At 33.8% G+C, this 24875-nt stretch overlaps 3 protein-coding genes, 2 long non-coding RNA genes and 1 pseudogene across 5 annotated transcripts; 4 read left to right on the forward strand and 2 right to left on the reverse strand.

The window, feature by feature from the left end:
- The first annotated feature begins 2133 nt into the window (after nucleotides 1-2133).
- On the forward strand, nucleotides 2134-2829 carry LOC136222282 (auxin-responsive protein SAUR24-like). Its single transcript, XM_066009865.1, has one exon. It carries the CDS (start codon nucleotides 2436-2438, stop codon nucleotides 2691-2693), a length of 258 nt encoding a protein of 85 aa, XP_065865937.1. The 5' UTR covers nucleotides 2134-2435; the 3' UTR covers nucleotides 2694-2829.
- A 2422-nt stretch (nucleotides 2830-5251) lies between these two features.
- Nucleotides 5252-6190, forward strand: LOC136222653 (auxin-responsive protein SAUR20-like). Its single transcript, XM_066010387.1, has one exon. The coding sequence runs from the start codon at nucleotides 5918-5920 to the stop codon at nucleotides 6188-6190; it is 273 nt and encodes a 90-aa protein (XP_065866459.1). The 5' UTR covers nucleotides 5252-5917.
- Nucleotides 6191-7645: 1455 nt separating this feature from the next.
- LOC136222376 (uncharacterized) lies at nucleotides 7646-14552 on the reverse strand (the record flags this gene model as incomplete). The annotated part of the gene is made up of 4 exons (XM_066010083.1): nucleotides 7646-8368; nucleotides 12034-12078; nucleotides 12172-13608; nucleotides 14454-14552. Coding segments are annotated over 4 exons (1608 nt in total), but the record flags the coding sequence as incomplete, so codon positions are not given.
- Nucleotides 8434-10557, forward strand: LOC136221917 (probable amidase At4g34880; annotated as a pseudogene).
- A 2388-nt stretch (nucleotides 14553-16940) lies between the features above and the next one.
- LOC136221862 (uncharacterized) lies at nucleotides 16941-19341 on the reverse strand. Its single transcript, XR_010685348.1, has 5 exons — nucleotides 19084-19341; nucleotides 18962-19009; nucleotides 18197-18288; nucleotides 18003-18068; nucleotides 16941-17150 (listed from the first exon to the last, which is right to left on the reverse strand). It is a non-coding gene; the product is annotated as an uncharacterized lncRNA (long non-coding RNA).
- A 1910-nt stretch (nucleotides 19342-21251) lies between these two features.
- LOC136221784 (uncharacterized) lies at nucleotides 21252-23895 on the forward strand. The gene is made up of 2 exons (XR_010685306.1): nucleotides 21252-21545; nucleotides 23210-23895. It is a non-coding gene; the product is annotated as an uncharacterized lncRNA (long non-coding RNA).
- Nucleotides 23896-24875: the final 980 nt, after the last annotated feature.

Here is a 24875-nt window from a genome sequence, read left to right on the forward strand (position 1 = left end):
CTTTGCTGATGAAGATACTGCGGATTAGGGTTTCGTTGTCCTTGATTTGCGAACATGTCACCCAACCTCCGTGTCAGTTGATCCACGATGTCATCGAATCGCTGTTCGAATCGTTGCCCCATCGCTTGTTCAACCCGCTGTCCAATCCTTTGTTCCAGCTGTTGTTGATCCTCTCGCGCGTTAATCTCATCCACTCCTCTTCTCTTGGGCGGCATGACGATAACGGTTTAGGCTCTGATACCAACTGATGCAGCGGAATAAACAGACTTTCGTCCTAAACGATTGTTCGCGCACGAACAATGCTTAAAACCTTCAACGATCGTTGAATCGCACACGACTAACGAAAATTGGAAAAGAGAATAAACTCTGAAATTTTATTAATTAAAAACCTCCTGACATAAGGGGGGCGTCGAGCCTTTATATAGGCTGACAAATAAAACCTAATTCGAAACCTAAAAGGAAAAGTAACAAAACACGGAAATAATTGAAAGTGCGACAAAACACAAAACTGCCGTTTTGAGGCCCAAAACGACCTCAGATGGCTAAAAAACACGTCCACCTCAGATGGGTTTGATTCAATGGGCTGAATCCAATAAAATTAGGGTTCGAAATCGCTAAATTCCAACAACCCCGTTTTAACTTCAAAATCTCAGTTTTGCCACTCGATCAGCTTTCTCCAAATAGTTCAAGGCTTGCTCCACTTCATCAGATAAGGTACCAAAATAGATCTAAGGTTTTTGGGCAAGTATCAATTTAGTCCTAACATTCAAAATAGCACCAATATGTGCTTAGAGGGGTGTTTGGTTGCTCATTTTCATACTCCTTTTTTCCTTTTCACTTTAAAAGAGAGAGTTTTAGGTGTTTGGTTAGTACTTCCTGTTTTCCTATTACATCTGAAAAGCAGCCATAGGTGTTTGTGCTTTTTACAAAAGCAGAGAATCTCGTACTTTTTTGAAAAACAGTTTTTTCCAACAGCAAACAGCAAACAATAAACAACAAACCGTCACATAGCAACAGACAGCAAAAGCATTTAGGCTTAACGTTTACAACATAGCATCAATTTAAGAATTACTAACAGAACGTCACACGTCATCCAAATTATTGTGCATTGGACGTGACCCGGTAATTTCATCTCATTCCCTACATGGATTTCCCACGCTCGCTCAGTGTCGAATCAAATCTTTCATTCAATCTGTGCGACTTTCCATGCGCCCCCTCTTCTCATCTTCTTCCCTTCTCTCATCTTCTTCCTTTAAACCTTAACCCTAACCATTTTGGATTGTCTACAACCATGGCTTATCCTAGTTTCATGTGAGAAAGAAGATTTTGAAATTAGTAAAATTGAAGGTACATCATCAGACCACATTTATCATGTAACCCCTCCCTTTTTATTCATGTTGTTTGAACAACAACAAATGATAGAATATGAAACTATAAGCTGAAACTATTCTAATGTATATGTTTAAAAGTTCCAACTTCTTTATTATCATAATGTAATGTTCCAACTTTGAATCGACCGAGAGATGAGCGTGGGAAATCGATGTAGGGAATGAGATGGAATTAGGGGGTCACTTACAGTGCACAATAATTTGGTACCTTATCCCTTAATATTATTAATAAACATCCATTAATTGCTGTTATTAAGAAGGCATAGGTTTTTCCATAGATTTTGTTTCTGTATCATAATTTAGTTTTGTATGATTTCATCTGGTAGAAGAATCCTTCTCATGGTTCTTATCTGTGAATGCTAACCTAACTCTGCAAAAGCTAAAGGATAAAGTAGGAAAAAAATAAGCTGGGCAATGATGGGATTGAGTAGGGTATGAATCATGTGAATTGGATATAAGAAATGTCACGTACTTTTCTTTCCAGCTCATGTAAGGCAAGTACAGGTATGAGTTTCACATCACTTTTATTAGACTTTCTTTCTAATAATATTAGTAGCTGAATTCTCGTTTTACATGATAGAAATGCATTTTTATCTGTTGAGTTGTGGGGCAAGCCAAGACTAAATGCAGCAGAAATAATGTAAGTGTACAAATTCTAATTCAAAGGAAGGCAAAGCATGTGAGTTGGGCAAAGCATGTGAGTTGTAGGCCAGTTTAATTAGCATAACCTAAAGACTATTATTAAGTATTTAATCAATCATCCATTTCAAATTCTAACAGTAGTAGGCCATCGGCCTGTGGCCTGGCTGAGTAGGTGACAAACAAAACCATGTTATACACCCTTATCAGCTTTGACCACCACCATATAATTTTTAGCCTCTAACCATCTGATTTTGCACACATAATTCATCTATATATACCTACTAATCAATTACATCTTACTCAACTCAGCATTCAAATATTCTCTACCTATTTCATTTCAGTAAACAAAGAAAACTCTCTCAGAAAATTTCCATTTTTCTTATCTCCTTTGAGGAAATAGACAATATGGGTATTCGCTTGCCCGGTGTTCTTGCTAAGCAGATCTTTCGCCAGTCTGTACCAAAAGGATTCATAGCAGTTTATGTTGGAGAGGAGCAAAAGAAGAGATGTTTGGTACCAGTTTCATACTTGAATGAACCTTCCTTTCAAGATTTACTTCATTTGTCTGAACAAGAGTTTGGTTTCATTCATCCTATGGGAGGCCTTACAATTCCCTGCAGCCAACATACTTTCAATGATATTATTTCCAACCTGAGTAGATAAAATTTAAATGTGACAATCATTGCCAATTCACCATTGTAAATATATGTTGTTACACGATTCTACAATTTTGACTAATGAGAATATTCATTACATACAAACTGCAAAATGCTGTTTCTAGCTCTTCTTGCTTATTTACGCTATAACTAGTTTTATGTTTCTTTCCCATTCTTAACTATTATAACAAACTCTCATTTTTTTTTTTTTTTGTTTTGGATGAAGCTTCTTCAACCCTAACTAACACACGAAATTAATCAATCGTAATCCAATTTATGATGGTAGAACTACAAAAAAAAAAAAAAAAAAAAAAGGAAAAACCGAGAATGATTGGTGGGCTGTCATTCTCCAAAACTCATTGATCCCTTAAGATCGTTGAAGCTCTGATACCAGTTGTTTGAGAATTTTTCTTGATTGCGACAATTTAGCGGAAGCAATAAATCTCAAAGCACAAACAATATAGTACTAAGAAAAATGATAGTTTAAAGCTTGAAGGCAATTTTATTGAATTTGTGAGGTGGAGGTGTACAAGAGTGTGTTCTCTAGAAACTTTCTAGAGTTACAATGAGATAAAACAAAAATAGTACACTCAGGTGTTTCCCAAAAATACCCGAATTAATTATCATTACTATTTTGTCTCTCCCCAAAATAATTTAAACTACCCTCAAACAATCACTCAACTCTCTCAAATAAAGCCAATAATTGAATGCTGTTAACGAGGGTGACGCCGAATTCGGTGCCACCCTAATTAATAATTTTGACTTTTCATTTTTTTTTAATTATTAAATTACAAAAACAATCCTTCCAGAATACAAATTATAAAAATAGTTCTTCATAATTAGAACTTCACAATAATTCTTAATAGTTAATTTTTTCAACATAACTAACTATTAAACAGAGAGCAAAAAGAAGAAAAACCCTATGTTTATTAATAGAAAAGAAGAAGAAAAAGTAATTGTATGCTTGAATAATTAATAATTATACAATATATACAAGAATATTCGAGAGAAGAAAAGAAGTAAGACTTTTAGGGGTTTAGGGTTTTTCTTTCCTTTTTCCTATTTTTTCCTTTTCCATTTCTAGTTAGGATTAAGTCTTTTATTCCCCTATTTAAAGGCATGTAATCTTTGCAAGGAAACAGATTATTGATTAATAAAATTGCAATTTTTCATATTACCAAATTTCATGGAAGTTTGAAGGTTTGTAATAGAGTTCTATTAACTGCCTTAGTTATTGGATGGAAGCTACCTCATCCAAGTGATGATCAGACTCTTGAAGCTTGGTCTTTGATGTCTCAGTCTCATGTTCAAACTGTCATGAAACAATTCAACTAAAAGCTTAATATGATTGTTAAGGTCTAAAAATAGTTTTTATTATTATATCTGACCCAAAGAAGGGTCTAGGATAAAGTTTTCTGTAGACAAAGCCAATGATATATATTATATGTCTTGTGCACAAGGGCGGATCCAGCCCAGAGCCCGTGGGGGCCGAAGCCCCACGGCCATCGGCTCCGTCCTTGAGTGTCGTTATTTTTGTCCCATGTAGCCCCCCAAATATTAGTATATATTTAACCTATGTAATATTATTTCAAAAGTTTAAAATAGTTGAGTTGGTTAAGAGCATTGTTTTAAGGTGAGATGTCATGGGTTCAAACCACACCAAACTCATTTTTTGTTTTTATATGAAGTTATTTCATTGTATCTTTTTTTTTAAGAATTTATTATCTCTTTTCTATAAAACAAATCAATTTCTTATTTTGAGATTCAATTTAACTTAATTTCTAAATTAAATTTTATGAAAATTATAAAAAAAAATTATAGCTAAAAATAAAAAAAAAGTTTGAAAAGGTTACAATTTTTAACTAACATACCAAAACCATAAAGTTTAAGTGTGCTAAAAGTTTTAAAAAAAATTTCCACCCCAACATACTGGACTTCGAAAAATTATTCCCAATAATCGGACTAAAATCAGCCCTCCAGACGTCTATTCCTTGATCCGCCACTGCTTGTGCATATAAGATGTTTGCTCCTATTGTTGATTATATGCCTTGGTGATAATAATTTGGCATGCAAGTCAAGAGCCAAGCTCAATTGTGTACAATAACCTTACTAGTACAATTCTGTACTGATCAGACAACACTAATCTTATATTATATAATTACTGTAGAAATATAGAAATCATATATAAATTTTTTCAAATATTAGCCAATCGATTCATCTTTGATTACCACATATATAATTGGGGAAAGCAATTCCTACTTCTTTCACATGCACTTGACAAAACATTGTCTGGGTTTTTCTTTGCAGGGTGGTCCATACCTGAGTCACCCTTGTAAATTTATGTCCTAATAATGCAATAAATGCTTTGTTATCTCTAGTCATATTCGGTGCAATACTAAGACCTACTTTTAAACAAGGGAAATAAAATTCAAGTTTGGTGTTCCAACAAAATATATACAGAATGATTCATTACCAATTTATTGACGATAAGTTGGAAGACAAAGCCATGTGATCCTTCAGCTACTTATGTCTCTAGGTACACCCCATTTGAAGGCCTCTTGACCACTCATTCACACATTAATCCCAGATCTTACTATTATATATATATATAACATTAGCTCATGTAACGACCCGGTCCGGAGTGGGTGGCGCCGGGGTAAGAAGGCCTGAGCAAGGAGCGGCACTAAGGGATGGCGATGGGGGCAGGAATGAACTGAATCCCACATCGGAAATGGAGAGGGAGTGATTGGGGCTTATTAGTAAGATGTGAATCCAATACATGCAGACGCGTTTTAAAGCCGTGAGGCTCAATGTGTTGGAATTGGACCAGAGCGGACAATATCTACATGGTATTGGACCAGGGTGTTACAATTGGTATCAGAGCCGACTCTCCACGCATGATGTGTGGTTCGGGGACGAACCAGGCGGAAGCTGGTGGGCCTGTAACGACCCGGTCCGGAGTGGGTGGCGCCGGGGTAAGAAGGCCTGAGCAAGGAGCGGCCCTAAGGGATGGCGATGGGGGCAGGAATGAACTGAATCCCACATCGGAAATGGAGAGGGAGTGATTGGGGCTTATTAGTAAGATGTGAATCCAATACATGCAGACGCGTTTTAAAGCCGTGAGGCCCAATGGATCAGGGTGTTACAGCTCATGTACAAGTCCATAACCAAATCAACAAGTCTTGAAACTAAAAATACTCCTCTACTAGTATTTTCGTGGGGTAAACAAGAATGGCTATTCTTTTTGGTGGTGTTATGCGCGTTCTTTCAAGATCAAATATGGTAGCTAACAAAGCGGCACCTTCAGTTCCGAAAGGCTTCTTCGCTATATATGTTGGAGAGAGCGAAATGAAGAGATTTGTATTACCAATTTCTGTCTTGAATCAGCCTTCCTTCCAAAAATTGTTAAAGAAAGCTGAAGAACACTTTGGATTTGATCATCCAATGGGTGCTCTTACACTTCCTTTCAGAGAAGACATCTTTCTTAACTGTGTTCAACCTTGAAGATCATTTCAATTTTTTTAAAACTTTTGTACATATATAGTTTCAGAAAAGAAAAGTTAGATGTACAAAGACAGTTATGCAGTTTGAGAATTGACTAAATACAAAATTTTGATCAACTTCCTTTAATTTATACCATTCCATTCATTATTTTTTAAGTCATAATTTCTTACATTTTTTATCGTTCTAATTGATGCTTGCAAAAGATATATTATTGGCAAATTATTAATCAACAAGCTTTTTTTGTTGGTACTTATATTCCATCCATGATATGAATTTAATCCAAGTATAAATTGCATTAGTTTCTCCGCTTCTCTGTACTGTTTCACTTTTTGTGCTAACTGACAATTACAGATCTTAGATGCATCACATGTCCAATATGGTGTAGGATGCAGAAACTCAATCTCATCCCATATCTTCTTGAGTTTTGTGAAATATTGACCTAGTGTTTGGCTTCCTTGAGGGAATGTTCTAATAGATCTCTTAAGATGATATAGTAATGGTCCATTACTTTCTCGGAATCGATGTTCTATCTCTAGCCAAAGTTCTCTAGCGGATGAAGCATAAAGGAATGATTCAACCAGATCTTAATAGCCATGAAAACACTAAACTGCCTGTGTATTTCCATTTCTCATATTCTGGTGAACCTATTGTAGGCATTAAATCATCTTTCAAAAATAAGCAGATTATTCTTTAGCATTGCTCGACTCCATAAGATGTAGTTGTTACCTGTTAACCATGAACTAACCAGAACTAATCAGAATTGATCAGTAAATTAGAAGAAATGAAATTCTCGTGCAAGCCTCCTCCAGTTAAATAAGCATGGTTCGATTTGTTTGTAGTAGAGTCTTTTGGAGATTTATTTATTTCTTCTCTGGAGCAGCCTCTTGCCAAAAAATTGGTAGGGGAAGGCTTATCCCAATACACCCTTGTGGTACCACCTCTCTCTGGACCCTCGCTTAGCGGGGACGCGTAGTACACGGGACACCCTTCTCCAGTCAGAGCGACATCATAGCTTGGGCTATTCATTTGACTATATATTTCTGTTGAATTGTGTCTTCTAGATTCTTCTTCATTTCCCATAACTTGTGTTAATGTAGTGTAATTTAGTTGTGCTTGATTTCTTCTGGTAGAAAAATCATTCTCATGGTTTCTTCTTATCTGTGAATATTAATCTTACTCCGCAAAAGCTAAAGGATAAAGTAGTCTAAAATTATGTTGGGAATTGATATAGTAGGGTATGAATCATGTGAATTATATTTTGGAATGCTAAAAAAATTAAGATATCATAAATGTTAAGTAATAGTCTTTCCAGCTCATGTAAGGAAAGTACAGATATGAGTTTCACATCTCTTTCGCGTCCATTCAATTCAACGAGTAATATAGTACCATTCATCTGTAGCTGAATATATATCTAACATTTATTAGACTTTCTTTTTAATAATATTATTAGTTGAAAGTCTCATTTTAATTGAACAGACATGATACAAATGTATTTTTTATGTGTTAAGTTGTGGGGCAAGCCAAGGCTAAATACAGCAGAAATAATATAATAAGTGTACAAACAAATTCTAATTAAAAGGAAGGCAAAGCATGTGAGTGTTGTAGGGCAGTTTATTTAGCATAACTTAAAGATTATTTGTTTTCAAAATGAAACAGTTGTAACTTAATCTTACTCATCCATCCATTTCAAATTCCAACAGTAGTAGGCCCTCTGCCTGTGGCCTGGCTGAGTAGGTGACAAACAGAACCATGTTATACCCTTATGAGCCGTGACCCCAAGCAAATGAGTTTTAGCCACTAACCATCTGATCCTGCAAACAATATTCATCTATATATACCTACTAATCGATTACATCCTACTCAACTTAGTATTCACATATTCTCTGCCTATTTCATTTCAGTAAACAAAGATAACTCACTCTCTAAGAAAATTTCCATTTTCCTTCTCTTCTTTGACCAAATATACAATATGGGTATTCGCTTGCCTGGTGTTCTTGCTAAGCAGATATTTCGACAGTCTACGCCAAAAGGATTCATAGCAGTTTATGTTGGAGAGGAGCAAAAGAAGAGATGTTTGATACCAGTTTCATACTTGAATGAATCTTCCTTTCAAGATTTACTTCATTTGTCTGAACAAGAGTTTGGTTTCATTCATCCTATGGGCGGCCTTACAATTCCCTGCAGCCAACATACTTTCGATGATATTATTTCAAATTTGAGTAGATAAATACGTGTGGCAATCATTGCCAATCCAATGTAAATATATGTTGTTACTGGATTATACAATTTTGTCTAATGAGAATATTCATTTCATACAAATTAAGATATTATGCTGGTTCTCTTCTTGCTTATTTACTCTATAAGTATAATTTTTATGTTTCTTTCCAATTTTTAACTATAACTCTCAATTTTAGATTTGGATGAAACTATTTCCTCAACCCTAAAGTGTAATCAGAATTTAATGACCTTGAAGTGGTTACTTTAACTATTATACCAATAAACAAATTAGTTACAGTTTAACTTTATAATGTTGCCATTTATCAAATAGAAATATTAGTGTCTGTTCATTCTGCTTTTTGTTGCTTCTTTTTTGTTTTTCACTCTAAACAGTAGAATAAAAGTGTTTAATTAGCATCGAGAAATAGATGGATGAACGTAGGCCTTTAGTTTCCTTCATATATTATGTTGTTTGCTAAATGTCCCTGCAGAATCCTTATGTGCTATCTGCTGATCCTTGTGGTTCAAGCAGTGGCTCTGCAATATCAGTAGCAGCCAATCTCGTAGCAGTATCGTTAGGAACGGAGACGGATGGCTCCATCTTACGTCCATCAAATGCTAATTCAGTAGTTGATATTAAACCAACCATTGGTCTCACCAGCCCGGCTGGAGTGGTTCCAATTTCTCCAAGGCAGGACACTGTTGGGTGGGTTTATATAAAAAATTCATTCCAAAACCACTAATTAGACAAAAGAATTTGAGAGATTCTAGTAAAAGTAATGTTCCATTGGCTATAAATAAATTGAAAACAGGCCTATGTGCCGGACAGTATCAGACGCCGTTTAAGTTATTGGTGCCATAGTAGGTACAGATTACAATGATGGTGCAACCAGAGGAGCATCGCAGTACATTCCTTATGGTGGCTACCAGCAATTTCCCAAGTCCTATGGGCTCAGAGGGAAAAGACTTGGTGTAGTCAGGAAGCCATTCTTGAGTTATAGCAGCAAAGCTGAAAGTCAAGCGTTTGGGAATCATCTTCAGACGCTAAGGTAATAAATCAAATTCCCTACATAACTTGTTCATATCATGATATGGTACAAAAGATATCCATAAGGAGCATACAACATTATTAATGATGAAATCTTATTATATTACATTACGTAAATATTAATGATGGAAGCTTATTATATTACATTATGTAAATGTAGACGAGAAGGAGCATACATTGTAGACAACTTGAAAATTGCCAACATCAACACTATTTTAAATCCAGATGCAAGCGGCGAAGTGGCAGCATTATTAGCTGAGTTCAAGATATCCATAAGGAGGCGTTTGGTTGGGGGTCTTTAGGAATGGGAATGGGAGGGTTTCATTCCCTTTGTTCTTGTTTGTTTAAAAAAAAACCATTCCTTTTATCCATTTTAGATTATGGGTTTACCCCACTTTAACTTAAGCCATTACCCCAAGCCATGTAGGGAATTGGATTCCCTTCACCCTATTCCCTTTCCTAAACATATCCAAACACATAGGGGAATTAATGCTTATTCTTTTCCTTTCCTTTAGTTTCCATTTCTTGATTTCTTTTCCCTTACCCCTTGTGAACCAAACGCCTCCTAAATCCGTAGCTGAAAAATCTAGTAACTTTCTCGAGTGCGATCATTGGCTGATGTTATAGCATTCAATCAAAAGTTTGCAGATTTGGTGAGTCTAGTAATTTACATTTAATTAAACAAGACTTCTGCTTTATAGTAATGTTTGTATCCAATAATGTTAACTTTCAATGGAAATGCAGGAAAAGGTCGAGGAATTCGGGGCAAGATCTCTTTATTGCGGCTGAAGCGACGAACGGAATTGGAAAAATAGAGAGAGCAGCAAGGGCAAATTTAGCAAAACTGACTAAGGATGGATTTGAGAAAGTGATGCGGGAAAATAAATTAGATGCATTAGTGCCAAGTGGTGCAGGAATTAGTCCAGTACTTGCAATTGGGGGATTTCCAGGAATAAATGTGCCAGCAGGATATGAGTATAAAGGGGTTCCATTTGGGATTAATTTTGGGGGATTGAAGGGTTCTGAACCGAAGTTAATTCAAATTGTTTATGGCTTTTAGCAAGCTACTAAGATTAGAAAGCCTCCTGCTTTCAAGGCATGAATCTTTTTCAGACAAGATTGAAATTATCTATATATGAACAATTAAGTTATTCAAGGACCTTTACTTCATCTTGCTCATTAAAAGGTATGACTAATTTCATGAAAAAGTCATTGCTCTATTGGTATAATGTTGGAAGTGGGAGCTAGCTTGGTCAGATGTGGTAGCAGTTGAGTTGATGGTGGAGAGAACTTGAATTTTGGCCTCAACACTATACCATTTTCCTTTTCACATGACATGACACAGATTTGTTTTGGTGTCGTCTGATTATTTTTCGTGACAGTATATTAAAATTCTGTCATCTGAAAGCGTAAGTTTAAATCAGCTCAATTCAAATGTGACATTCCGATGACACAAGTCTGTCATCTATAAAAAGCGCGTGTTTAAGTCAAAATTTACTTAATCATTATATGACAGTAGTTATAAATAACTGTCATTGTTTGCGAAAAACAAAAAAAACGGCAATGAAATTTTCACTTACGCGGCCAACGAAAACTTATCGCACTCAATCTGTTTGACTGAAATTTCAGCTCATATATAAACCACCCTAACTAGGTTTCGCGCAACTCGTCTTCATCTCTCCCACCCCTCTCTTTGGCTATCTCCGGCCGGTTGCTTTCTCACTGGATCGAAACAAGGTAATGGTAAGCCATATTTACTTCGTTCTTGGATGTATTAGAGTTTCATTGTTTCTTACTATTCCTTTTCCTCATGCGATTTACTCTTGTGTATGTTGATTTCAGCAGCTGAAAAAGATATCTATTATATCGTTGAAAAGGTTAGACCTCTAATCTTCATCTTTTTTAACCTAAGACAATATATACTTCGTGATGCCGACATAGGTAAATATTGCTCTTTTTATTTGCAGGGATAGTACGTAAGAGTGTTGAAGTATATGGAACGGCTGATGGAAGAGATGGTTTTATGCCTATAACATATGAGAAGATTTCTTTAACTTGTTAAGTATATATATTGTTATGTTGGTTGCATGTATGATGTGGTTTTATGCCTTAGTCAGACATGAAAATTTTGCAAAATTAGCTCATGATCAACATTCATGAAATTTTTTTTCTCAATGTAACACATCAAGCAATCTCCAAGCAAATCATCTCCCATTCGGTTGCGCAAATCAGTCTTGATAATGTTCATTGCTGAAAAATATCTTTCAACTGTAGCTGTTGCAACAGGTAAGACCAATGCTAACTCGATAAGTCGATACACCAAACGATAAATGGTGTGATATTTATTTTTCACCATCTGTTTTGCAAGCTCGCCAATATCACGAAGACCATAGAATGCTTCATTCAATCTTACATCAGTAATGTAGTTTTTAAGCTGATGGCCAAGCTCAATCAACTCAAAGGAGGAAAAATCTTCCGAATACAACCCAGCAAAATAAAGCAGTCTTTCATGATCAAAAGTAGCAAAAGAATCAGAAGGATCAAGACATGTTATGCACCTAAATAGCTCTGAACTTACCTCAGTGAAACGTCTGTCTAATGCTCCAGAAATATCATCAATTACCTAGAATAAAATAGTTCATGAAATGATTAAATATGTCATAATGTCATTTATATTATTTCATTATAATTTATATAGAATGAAGAGAAATCATACCCTCAAAAAAGTTTCCACACGAAAATGGTGGTCATACGTCTTTTGTGCTCCATCAATAAGACGTCTAGCACGACATTGAATGACATCCTCCATAGTAGGGACGTGTATTTCTCGTGCAGTACAAAAATCAGTGACTTCTTTCAACAAATTATCCCAACCATCTTCCCTAAATTCTTTCAAGTTAATTTTCACCACCTCAATCATACGGATAGCATTTCCTAAATTTTGATCTTTTACTTGTAGGATTTGTGATAATTCATTTGTCATTCCTAAAATATTCAACATCTGTTTTGTAACAAACACAAATTCAAATGTCACCATTTTTGCAAGCACATTCCCAGCACTCCCTCGATTTTTCCCATCATAGCCATCCACATGTATATTTCTAAGCACTTCTTCTATTGAATCCCACATGTCAAACAGACGGACTAATGTTTTATAATGGGAACCCCAACGTGTATCTCCTGGTCGAGCTAAATTGATTTCTTGATTCTTACCCTTTCCTGTAGAAATTTCATGATTCTGTATCTTGTTTACTACCTTCTCATGATGTAGTTTCAGAAGAGAATCCTTCCTTTTACATGAAGCTCCAACAATATTAACAATCATAGGAATGTAATCAAAACATGTACTCACTGATCCGCTTTGTGCTGCAGCAGCCACAACAACTAATTGAAGTTGGTGAGCAAAACAATGAACATAAAATGCATGCTTGTTTTCATTTAAGATGAGTGTTTTTAGGCCATTAAGCTCACCACGCATATTAGAAGCCCCATCATAACCTTGACTTCTTAGTCTCGATAGTGATAATCCATTAGTCGCAAAGAAAGCATCAATAGCTTTTTTTAAACACTCTGTCGTAGTTTCACTAACATGTACTATCCCAATAAATCGTTCGATCACCTCTCCAAAATTATTCATATATCTCAAAACCACAGCCATTTGCTCCTTCACTGAACAATCTCGAGCTTCATCAACCAAAAGAGAAAAGAATTTATCCCCAATCTCATTGAGAATAACTTTTCTCGTCTCAGTTGCACAAGCTTCTATAATTTCCTTTTGAATTGTTGAAGAAGTCAATTGATTATTTCTTGGAGCATTTAAATCAATTACATTCCTTACCTCTTCACTAAGGTCACTAGTATATTTGAGAAGTTCAAGAAAATGACCCCGACGTATTGAGTTTGCAGACTCATCGTGTCCTCGAAAAGGCAAACCTTCCTCCAAAAGATGTCGAATGGCACGTGCAACTGCTGTTAATCGAATACGATAATCAGCCTCTATTGCCGAACATTTTGATGACAACACATAATCGACATTCTCCCTCTGATTTTGATATTGCAACCACTTTTGTTTAGCATAACCGTGTGTACTAGTCTGGCCTCCTTCATGACCAATAAAATTTTCCAGAGCTTTCTTCCAATTAGTATAACCCGTCTGTGTAAAGGCAGTATCCCCATACTTATTACCACCGGCAAACAAATAGCAACATAAACAATATGCAGCATCCTTAGATACACTATATTCTAGCCACATATATTTTTCAAACCATTTACTTTGAAATTTCCTATTATGTCCACTAATGAGAGTTGATGGAAAATTATGCTCAAATGGTTGACAATGGCCTTTAGCCACATACCGCCTCCTTACTGTATCTCTGATGTCAGTATGGTAAGTATTAATTGGTTTACGCAATCCCGGATCACCAATTATATCATCGTTGGTAACTTCAACTTCAATACGGGCCCTTTTACCACTTTCTTGCTCAATAGGCCTCAAACTAACATGGGAAGAGGATGACTCAATCGGATTTTTATTGGGTACTAATGTAGAAAAATATTTCTTCATATTTAAGATTCCTAGCATGTACAAAAATTATGTTTAATCAAACCCCAATTTATAATAATCCCCAATTTATAACAATCCCTCTAATTAATAACAAGCCGCGAGCGTATAGTGTAACAAATTAGAATTTTGATGACTAAAATTTTGATTGGGTTATTGATAAATTGGGGATTTATGAAATCCCCAAATTGTCAATACCCCAATCACAATTTTAACCATCAAAATTTCAATTAAATATAACTACCAACAATAAAAACCATAATACATAATCAAACAATCAATTAACTTAAACTATAAATAAATAAAAATAATAATTTACTTAATTTAAATTTTAGGTCAAAAAAACAAAATAAGAAATAATTTAACATAAAAGCTAATCAAGACAAATAAATATACCCAATATATAATAAAGAGAAAGAGACCAACAAAAAACTAACCTTAATGCTTTTCCTTTTGTCTTGAGTGGATGTAGAGTGCTTTTGAATCAAAAAATAATTAAGAAAAGGAGTAGAGAGGCGGGCGGCAACAGAGAAGAAGAGAAGGAGAAGACAAAGTGAAGACAGGTCAAATTAATATTAATGAATTGTTGTAGGGCCGCATCAATTTTTTTTGGCCTGTGAAGGACCAAAACGACGCCGTTTTGGTCCTTCACAGGCCAAAAAAATTTGGCCCAGGATGGGCCTAAATTTAGACCCATTCTGGGCCAATTAATTCACCTAATTATTAAAAAACCGGGGGGGCCAAACAATGAACATAAAGCCTTGGAATTTTTTATTAAAATAGGGGTTCAAATATATTTTGGTGGCCGAATGGGCCAGCCCCCCCCTTGTCTACGCCACTGTATGTGATAAAGGGTTGTGTATAGGAATTGCCATGAACTGAATTCGTTTGTACATACAATAGTCAGATATGAGTATGTGATAAACAATGGTTGTGTATGTGTATTGCTATGAAGTTTATGGTTGATGTTCTGTTTAGGAAGCTAGCACTGACTATGAGTATGTTTATGAACATAGTCATATGGCCATCGAAATCTCCATCACTATGTATCGTGTCACTTGGCTTGGTATGCTTATCACTATAAGAAAAACAATAATTACCAACCAATATTTGAAACCAGATTAAAATCGGTTGCAATATTGCAACCCGTATGGTTGCAAAGATGAGAAGCAGATTTCTTAAATACATTTGAGACAAAAACTATGGTTTCAAAGTTCTTTTGGTTGTAAACATTGCAACCAGACCCGTCACAATATATATATTTTTGTTTGCAATTATATTGTTTATATTTAATAATGTAATTATATTTTGATTTTTTTTCAAAAAAAAATAATTTGATATATTTGAGTTGAATAATATTGTACTAACACTTAATAATATTTTTAAATTACTTAGTATTTACTGCATGACATAACACCTATTTGGAGTCCTAAACTATGGTTTGAAAGTCAATTAGGACCCTAAACTATTAAAATCATCATTTAGATCCCTGAACTAGCTAAAAATCATCAATTGAGTCCCCATTCTAAACAAAAATCTTCAATTGAGGTCTCATCGAAAATCATTCGGTTGAACAATTGGGCTAATATACATATTTGCCCCTGTATTTTTGTATTTAAGCAGATATGCCCCTATATCAAATAAACGCATATATATACTCTAAAATTTTTCAAAAAGCAACACATATACCCTAATCTAAACAGAATGCTTATTTGGCATAATACCGTTTGTAGCACCTTTACACATCTCTGTGAATGACTACTATACCCCTCCTCCACCAACTCCATTTTGCTTAGAAACCTTCATCCATGGCAATCATTTTAAATCCCTAATTAAATCCCTCAACCATTCTTGCTTAAATCTAGTCTTTTTTTTCAATTCCTAGTTAAATCCCTCACTCATTCTTCTTTCTCTTCGTTTGGATTGCAAATTAAAATAATAATTTCCTGATATATAAAATGAGATTATAAATTCATATATCTTCTTCTCTTCTTTCTATGCACTCTTCACTCCAATGATCCAACACATTCTATTTCCTCTATTTTGCTATTTTATTAATGGCTTCTTTCAATTATTTCAATTTCATTTTGACTTTGTTTTTCATATTGTATGCAGCACCATTCTTAGTTCCTTCCTCTATTTACAGGTCAACTCATCTCAACTCCACCAAGCACCATTCTTAGTCCCGTCGGTCACCGTGTTATCATCGTTGACATTGGTGGCTCCGGCGAGTTCCGTTCCATCCAGGCTGCTATTGATTCTATCCCAGAGAACAATTCAGAAAACGTGTTTCCATTCAATGGGTATTGAAATCGACCGACAGGCTGCTGTTGATTCTATCCCGAAGTGAACTTTCTTTCTCTCTTTCTCTTTCTAGATCTGGGTAATCACAGATTTTACACCTGGAGTTGGTGAGGAATGAGGATTGTTCTTATTTTTGTTTGTTTTTTTAATTTTGATATTGATTTTGCTGGTGGTGTTTTTGTTTTCGTTGTTCTTATAACTAGAAAATACATGTTTACTAACGGAAAATTCCGTCAGTAAATAGCTAATTTCCGTCAATAATTTGGTTTACTGACGGAACTTTGACGGGATGAAATCCGTGGATAAAGTTCACGTCAAAGATTTGTCTTGACGGTCTTCTGACGGAATGGTCTGTCAGTTTATTGGCGGATTTTCCGTCAATACATTCTGACCTTTTGGCTGACATTACTAACCGTCAACGCGTTTGACGGACATGTTGACGAAAATATATTCCGTCATAATATATTTTCCGTCAGGAAGAAGATATTGTGACGGAGTATCCGTCAATAGTTAAAATAAAATCTGAAAATATAAAATTCTTGGTTTAGGATCCATTAGTAGCTACATTTTATTGCAGTAAATTTAGTTTTAGAATTTATAAATATAAATACACAAAAATATAATTAATATAAAGGGAACTTGTATATATTAATAATTATAAATTCAAAAATACATCCATAATTACAGAAGTAACCTAATGAACTAAATATATAGTAATCTTAAGGTTTAGATCATGTACAAAAAATACACCATACAGAAGTAACCTAATGAACTACCAAAATATGTTGATATGGATGGCCCTTAGTCCTTCATAAATGTAGAATATATACCTGTTAAAGATAACACAATTAGATATATAAATATGAACATGAACCAAATTGCAAAATGAACAACAAAATGTACTATTAAATAATAATGAATTCTCTAAGTTCGGTAGGTTGAAGAAGTCTCTGTGGCAAAAACATGGTAAGGAAGTTTGATTCAACACAGTTTGGGATAATAAAAAAATCCCAAACTAGTTTGTAGACTGTTAAACAAATCACACAATGGGTACCACAGACCACCACTGTACCTATTTCTTATTAATTTTTTTTTTAAATATAAATCATAGGTATAGATTGACAAATTGTAGGAGGAGAAGACTTGAGCCTGTTCTGGCAACTGAAACTTGCTAATACTTGTATAATTATACAATCAGACTAGCCAATGCCCACTCCAATTAGCCCCACTTCACCCTCAATCTCCAGCTTTGGCCATCACATTTAGATGCTTAAGCACAACTATCGATTGTAATTTTCCCAACTAGTTTGAATCGTTAAGTCCATCCAATGCTCTAGCTAACTACAACCCCAACTATTCGTATCAAATTCATTCAATAAGAATAGCTCATGTTAATGAAAAAGAATACGAAATAAAGCTTTACATATACTAAAGATTAGAATGGAATAGAATTTATTGCATATAATTTCTGTTATCCCCTAGTAAATTAAAAGGTTTCTTTTATCACAAAATCTAGTTGGTTTAAGATTTTTTTTATCTCACCTAGAAAAAGCATTTAGTGAAATCAATCTGCCAATGTCATTATACATTGCCAAACAGACAACATCCTATAAGAGTAAAATCTGTTCATGACCACTAAACTGAAAGATAAATAGCAATATCATAATGATATAAGATACTACCTCAAATATATGATACGTCATGTTTCAAGGTCTTTACAATAAATTTCTTGGATTTCTTCAGAATTCCTAGAAGAAAAAAGAACACCACTCACAATCGTTAAGAGTTAAAGACATCAGTGTGTAATATTAATAAAAATAATAGAACTATATGAGCTAATGAAAGAACATTCCTCAGCAGACTTAAGTATAATGACCTTATGAATCATGGGGGCATAGATGTTTCACACCAATAGCTTCAAGCCACTACAAAAGTTGCAAAACATAAGTTGATGAGCATCATTGCTTCCTACAAAAAATGGCAAGGTACTTAAAGCTTGGAAACATCAAAGGTTTGTAGCATCTTAATATTCTACTAGAGATTAAATAGCTTTCAACCACTTTGACTAAGCCAACTGCATGGTTCCATATTCCGATTACACGATGAAAAAAAGCCAAAAGCCACAAGATATCGAAGGCTATGATCACAAATCTACATAGACCTTAAAAATTAGTATTCAACTTACCAAAACAAAAGTATATGGAATGAATAACCAATTATAATTTTTTGTTTTTATCACACTAAAAAATAGAAGCATAGGAAACGAATTTTATCAACAGCAAGCATATTCTACCTTCTCAATTAAGTTAGGCAGACAACAAATACTTCATAGTGAACAAATTTAATAAGCTAGTTATCTCTTAATATCTCAAACTAATAGCAGACCAATTTCCAGAAAATCAGTTTTACATTTGATCCTCAACTCCTATCTCATGGCATATCATCCTCAACAGACATAACCACTTCAGAATGCAAGATGATAAACTAAAACAACAATAATAAAGGCAATCCAAAAAATTCAATAGTGAAAAATGCTCCAAAGAAATAAACTTGGATTCTTTAATTTCAATATAAAAAAAATGCAATAGAGACAGTAAATATACTATCATGTAATCTAACAGTACAAAATCGTGTTGTTTACCTCAATAATCTAGAGAAGGCTTGGAATCGAACCTCATCAACTCACCATCTGAGAACCCAAGAAAGTATTGCCATTATTAAAGCACAACAACTATTAATTAGCAACTACAAACTACGACTTACCTCATTGAAGTACTGACCACAGACAATTGGAGAAACTGATTCCACGGGGACGGATTTCGAGATGAACCCACTAGAAATGGAGAGGAAATGACACTGTTGAGGCCGACTAGCAGTTCGGAAGACGGATAAAAAGGAGTAACATAGACAAAAAAACTGAAGGGAAGAAGAAGAAGAAGAAGAAGAGAAACTTAGGGGTTGAGAGAGGATACATCTTTTCTTCTCTGATGAAAAAGAAGCGGCGTAAATGACCCAAGAAAAGAAAAATTAGTATATATATGGTTTATTTAGGGTTTCAATTCCATGGCATTGTTAATCAAATGGACCGCTACGATTAGAAAAAAATACAAATAGATGATAGTAATAGCTTTTGTGCAAGTGGTTAATCAGTTGTTTGCTTTTCCTTGAGTTCAAGTGTTCGAACGTTACCACCCACAAACCAAATTTGTATTTTTTCCATTTTTTTCTACAACAAAAAATGTTAACTTTTTTAAATATTTTTTTAAATCAAAATATTTACTATATTTTTCTGTACACACTTGCTATTAAACTATCCGATTTTAGTATGATATATTTGTTGTGTACACATTTACTACTAAACTAATAAAATTACAAAAACAAAAAAACTCCATTCATTAATAATTTATTATTTATTTTATTACATTAAAAAATGTTAACTTTTCTTAATATTTTTTTTAAATCAAAATATTTACTATATTTTTTCTGTACACACTTACTATTAAACTATCCAATTTTATTATGCTATATTTTTTATGTACACATTTACTTTTAATAATTTATTATTTATTTTTATTACATTAAAAAATGTTCAACTTTTTTTAATATTTTTTAAATCAAAATATTTACTATATTTTTTCAGTACACACTTACTATTAAACTACAATTTTATTATGCTATATTTTTTTGTGTACACATTTACTACTAAACTAATAAAATTACAAAAAGGAAAAAACTCCATTCATTAATAATTAGTATTTATTTTTATTGAATTAAAGTTATAGCAAAAAAAATGCTATTTTTTATTATTTTCTTTGAGTTTCATTTTTTATATATTTAATATTATTTGATTGAAAATAAAATTTTGACATAAATTTTCATCTATGTGATTCGAATTCATGGCCTCTCTAATCCGATAGACTTTGAAGTATTAAGCCAAGATATTAAATATAAAGAAATATATATAACTACATATATTATTTTTGTAAATTTATTGATAATTGAAATAAAAAGAAATATTTATGATTTTTTCTTACAAAAAAAATATTTATGATTTTCTGTTTAAAAATGTGAAAATACACTAATTTTCTAAGATATTAATGGTTCAAAATTTTGACGGAATTCCGTCAATAAATTCTTTCAGAATGTATCTGACGGAAATAAATCCATCACCCAACTCCGTCAGTAAAGTGGCGGGAATCTTCCCGCCCAAATATTTTGATGGAAAGCCAATTCCGTCAGAATATTCCGTCAAATGGGTTGACAGAATCTTTTCCGTCAGAAAATACTGTCAGACATGTTGACGGAATCAATTCCGTCAGACAATTCCGTCAGTAAACAGGTATTTTCTAGTTGTGTATTGTTTGACTCTATACAAAAGAATAATAATAAATATTTAGATAAATTCTTTGATTTTTTTATATAGAAGACTAATGATGTGTAATGTGTTAATTGGTGTTAGGTCGGTAATGTGATGACTAGACTAATGTTGTTATATCAAATAAGTTTAATCTGTTAGATTAGGGCATTTTTGGTGTTATTTGAAAAATATAAGGATATATTTGTGTGTTTATTTGATGTAGGGGTATATGTGCCAAAACGGACAAATACAATGGCAAATATATGTATTAACCCTTGAACAATTTCATACATTCTTTCTCAAACTCATTTTGAATCAATATATATATTATTACAGTCTATATCAAATAGTCACAGTTTCCGATTTTAGGATAGGATAGGGACTCAATCAATGATTTTTGCTTAGTTCATGAACCTAATTGATGATTTTGATAGTTTAGGGTCCTTGTTGATTTTGAAGCTTTAGTTAAGGGACCCAAATGAGTATAATGTCTTACTTTGTGTACCCAGTACCACTTATTTAAAAAAAATATTATTTTATAATTTGATATATAAAAGAGTAAACTAATGTTTTAGGGTTTTTTTAGTTTTTCTGATCTCATTTCCTCCTCCATCCACTTTGTATTTTCCTGCTTCCTCAGTTTTCCATTTTCGCCTCCACGGTCTTCTTCAATCCTGCATCTCTCGTCGATCGCCATACCCTTTTTGTCTCAGTCCTCCATCTCTTGCCGACGGCTGTAACTCTTCGCCTCAGGTTTCCATCTCCCGCGGACCATGTAACCCTCTTCCCCAGTTCTCCATCTCTCACCGATGGTGAATCGCCTCAGTTCTCCACCGATCACCTCAACTGAACTCGTAACTGGTATAAGGTGGGTTATCTTTATCTTTTTTATTTATACATCTGTCTTAAATTAACGTTCAGAAATCCAGTAGAAAAATTGAAGTTATAAAATTCGAACTTTAACTCTGCTTGAGCTTGTTTATATTCCTCTGTTTAGCTCAAAATCTCCATTCATTTTTCATCTTAATTTTATAGAAAAATTATGCATTATGGTTCTAAGTTAGCACCTGTTTCCATTCTGGTTTGTCTTATAAAGGTAGTTTATTATGTTTTAGGTTGCAAAAAGTTGGGGGTTTTCACCAAGGGTGGTGACTTCTGAATTGCAATTGGTCAATGGTGGGGTTTTTTATTTGTTGGCGAATATGTGGAGTCTTTTGGTTAATGGTGAGATTTTTCAAAATGGTCTGTCATGCAGCAACATCCTAATGTGAATTTTTCTCTCCAGTTCCTTCATTTCCTTTGTTGGTCTTGTCTACAACTGAAAATGGACAATTTATCCCATAAGGTATTTGAATTGAAAGATTTTAGATTCACTTAGCCCAATTGTCCATAAAGTTCTTTTGAATTTCTTCCATTGCTTTGTTATTGGTTTTAGTGTTCATTGCAAATAACAAAAATGGTACTTGTAGCTTTATGATATGGCTTGAAATATCTCTTATGCTAGTTGACATGAGAACTTTCTAATTGGATCATTATGTTTTCTGATAATTCAATCCCTCAATAAGTAAAAAACATGACATTATGGTGAATTTTTTTTGTTGCTACATGACATTATGGTGAATTTAATTTTTCAACTCAATCATTGTAATCATGCAGGTTCATGTATAAGCTTTTGTTTCTTTATATATCCATTAGCATTTTGGTCTTTGCATAAAAAATACTTGATTATCCTATTTTCCAGATTGTCAATTTATTCTATTAAATCACTAGTTATTAGATGTTTGGATTTTACATAATTCATCCATCTTAATATGGCATATTTTCTGAGTTTCACCTTAAATCTTGGATTTGGAATTAGAAGTTGTATAACACATTAGTAGCTCATAGAATTTTGTATGAATATGACATGTATTGTGCAACGTGGCCAATGCAAAAGAACATGAATAAATTCAATGGACCACTTTAATGGGCAGTTTAGAGCTGGTGGACTATATTGGCTATGCAGGTATTGGCAATTTGTTGTTGATCAATATATAAAATACTAAGTTTAGCATCCTTGTTATTATTTGCTAAAAGATAAAAGTGGAGTTGAAAACTTGAAATTACATGTCATCACATCCAATACTTTACAAGTTATATGAACCCTACTTTCTCTTGTTTGTCACCCTCCAAATTGCAATGCAGTTTACATTAATAAAACCCATACATATGCATATGTTTTTTTCTATTAACTTCCGTTTAAGTTGGACCTGATATGTTTGATAACTGTCAAATAGATGTGTGGAATCTTTGGCTTGGCATTTTAAGTGTAAAATCAGAAGCTGATGTTGAAAAAAGAAGTTGAACTTGGACCTGGTGTGTTTCAGAACTGTTAAACAAATGTATGCCAACATAAGTTATGGTGATGCACGCACATAAGCTTCATCAATTTTCATATACACACACACACATTAAGAACATATAAAAATGTCTGTGTTCATTAAGTAAAATATCGATGCATAGTTTTAATTTTTTGTTTGATTTTAAATGTAGGCAGAGCATGAGAACAGTATTGAACAACAACAAGAAGATCAAGATGAACAGCACCCAGTGAACTTGAGGCAACCATTACTCAAATAGAAGCATTATATGTGCCTTGTGAAGGGGTTAATAGGGATGATGGATTTCTGGACTAGGATTAACTGCTTTTCATTATTATCGGAGCGTATGTCGCTTCCTAGAAATATAATAGCTGCTCCATCTTCAAGTCCTAACATTAACATTGCATCTATCTCATACTAATAGACAAACTCATCTTCAGTCTACACGAGAGGTTGATGGTTTCAAGAGTGTACTCATTTTATAGAGCATCTAGAGTGAGTAGATGAACGTCGACAATGGGCTGATGAACGACAACAATGGATGGATCAATATCTTCAAGGCTTGCATTTGGGTGTTAATGCCGATGAAATTAACGAGCTTGAGGAAGAATGATAGATGTAGACACAAATTGGTCCTTCAAGGAAAATCCAAACCACTCTTGATTGACTTACGACTTCGAGAGGTACAATTAGATTCATATAGGTCTTGGAATATTTGTTTTTGGTAGTTTTTTGAAAGGTTGATATAGAATCCATAATCTCCATCCTAATTTGATATTGGAGGTGTATCGAGCTATGTATATACTCATTTTGGTGATTACATTATATGTCAGTAATGTGTACGACTTGACTAGTTTATTATTACGAGACCTTAACACTTATTATTAGTTATAAATTTAGTTTATTATATGTATAACTTTAATTATTACTTATAAATATATTTTGTTTATTTATGGAAAAAAATGTACATATGAAAGAAGCTGCCAGAAATTTACCTATGAGACTTTCGTCTCTAATCTGATAGCAAAATGTGATGAAGCAAGCATTCAATATTCCGTTGAAATATGGTCAAAAACCGTAAGACAATTTTGCAACCAAATTATTTGCAACCATAACACTAGTTTCTAACAACGTTCGATACACAAATTTAATATTGGATTTTGAAACCAAACAATGGTTGCAAAAAATGGTTTGTAAGTTTGCCACCAACTTAACAACCAATTTGTTGGTTGCAAATATTGCTACCATAAAGCCAGATTTGGTTTCAAATATTTAGCAACCTAGTAATTACCAACCGATTCATTTTGGTTGCTAAAAATACATATCCAGTTGGAAAAACGTGTTAGAAACCAATTTAGCAACCAAAATTTTGGTTGGTAATTACTGTTTTTCTTGTAGTGTATGGAAAAGTATTCAACATGGTATTGTTTATGTGTATTGCTATGAAGCTTATGGTTGATGTTCTGTTTAGGGAGCTATAGAACTGACTCTGAGTATGTGTATGAACATGCTTAGTGCTACTTGTATATAACTTAATCAGTGAAGTATGGTGATATAGTCAACTGTTGCTATCTGTATCACTTGAATATATATATATATATATATATATATATATATAGCATGTTTTGTGTCACTTGAGTACAGTGAAGCATAGTCATATGGTCATTTAAATCTGCATCATTATGTATCGTGTCACTTGGCTTGGTATGTTTATGGAAAAGCATTCAACATGGTGATGAAGTTATATGGTTTTAACACCACAAGTTTATGACTAAGCTTGTGGTGTTAGAACCATACATTTCATCACCGTGCTCACTTTTCATGGAATGTATAATCCA

Source organism: Euphorbia lathyris, chromosome 3 (assembly GCF_963576675.1).
Source record: "Euphorbia lathyris chromosome 3, ddEupLath1.1, whole genome shotgun sequence".
Taxonomy (NCBI): domain Eukaryota; kingdom Viridiplantae; phylum Streptophyta; class Magnoliopsida; order Malpighiales; family Euphorbiaceae; genus Euphorbia; species Euphorbia lathyris.

Bases quoted from the DNA above. Each gene is read 5' to 3' on its own strand.
- LOC136222282 (XM_066009865.1), top strand. From the start codon at position 2,436: ATGGGTATTCGCTTGCCCGGTGTTCTTGCTAAGCAGATCTTTCGCCAG.
- LOC136222653 (XM_066010387.1), top strand. From the start codon at position 5,918: ATGGCTATTCTTTTTGGTGGTGTTATGCGCGTTCTTTCAAGATCAAAT.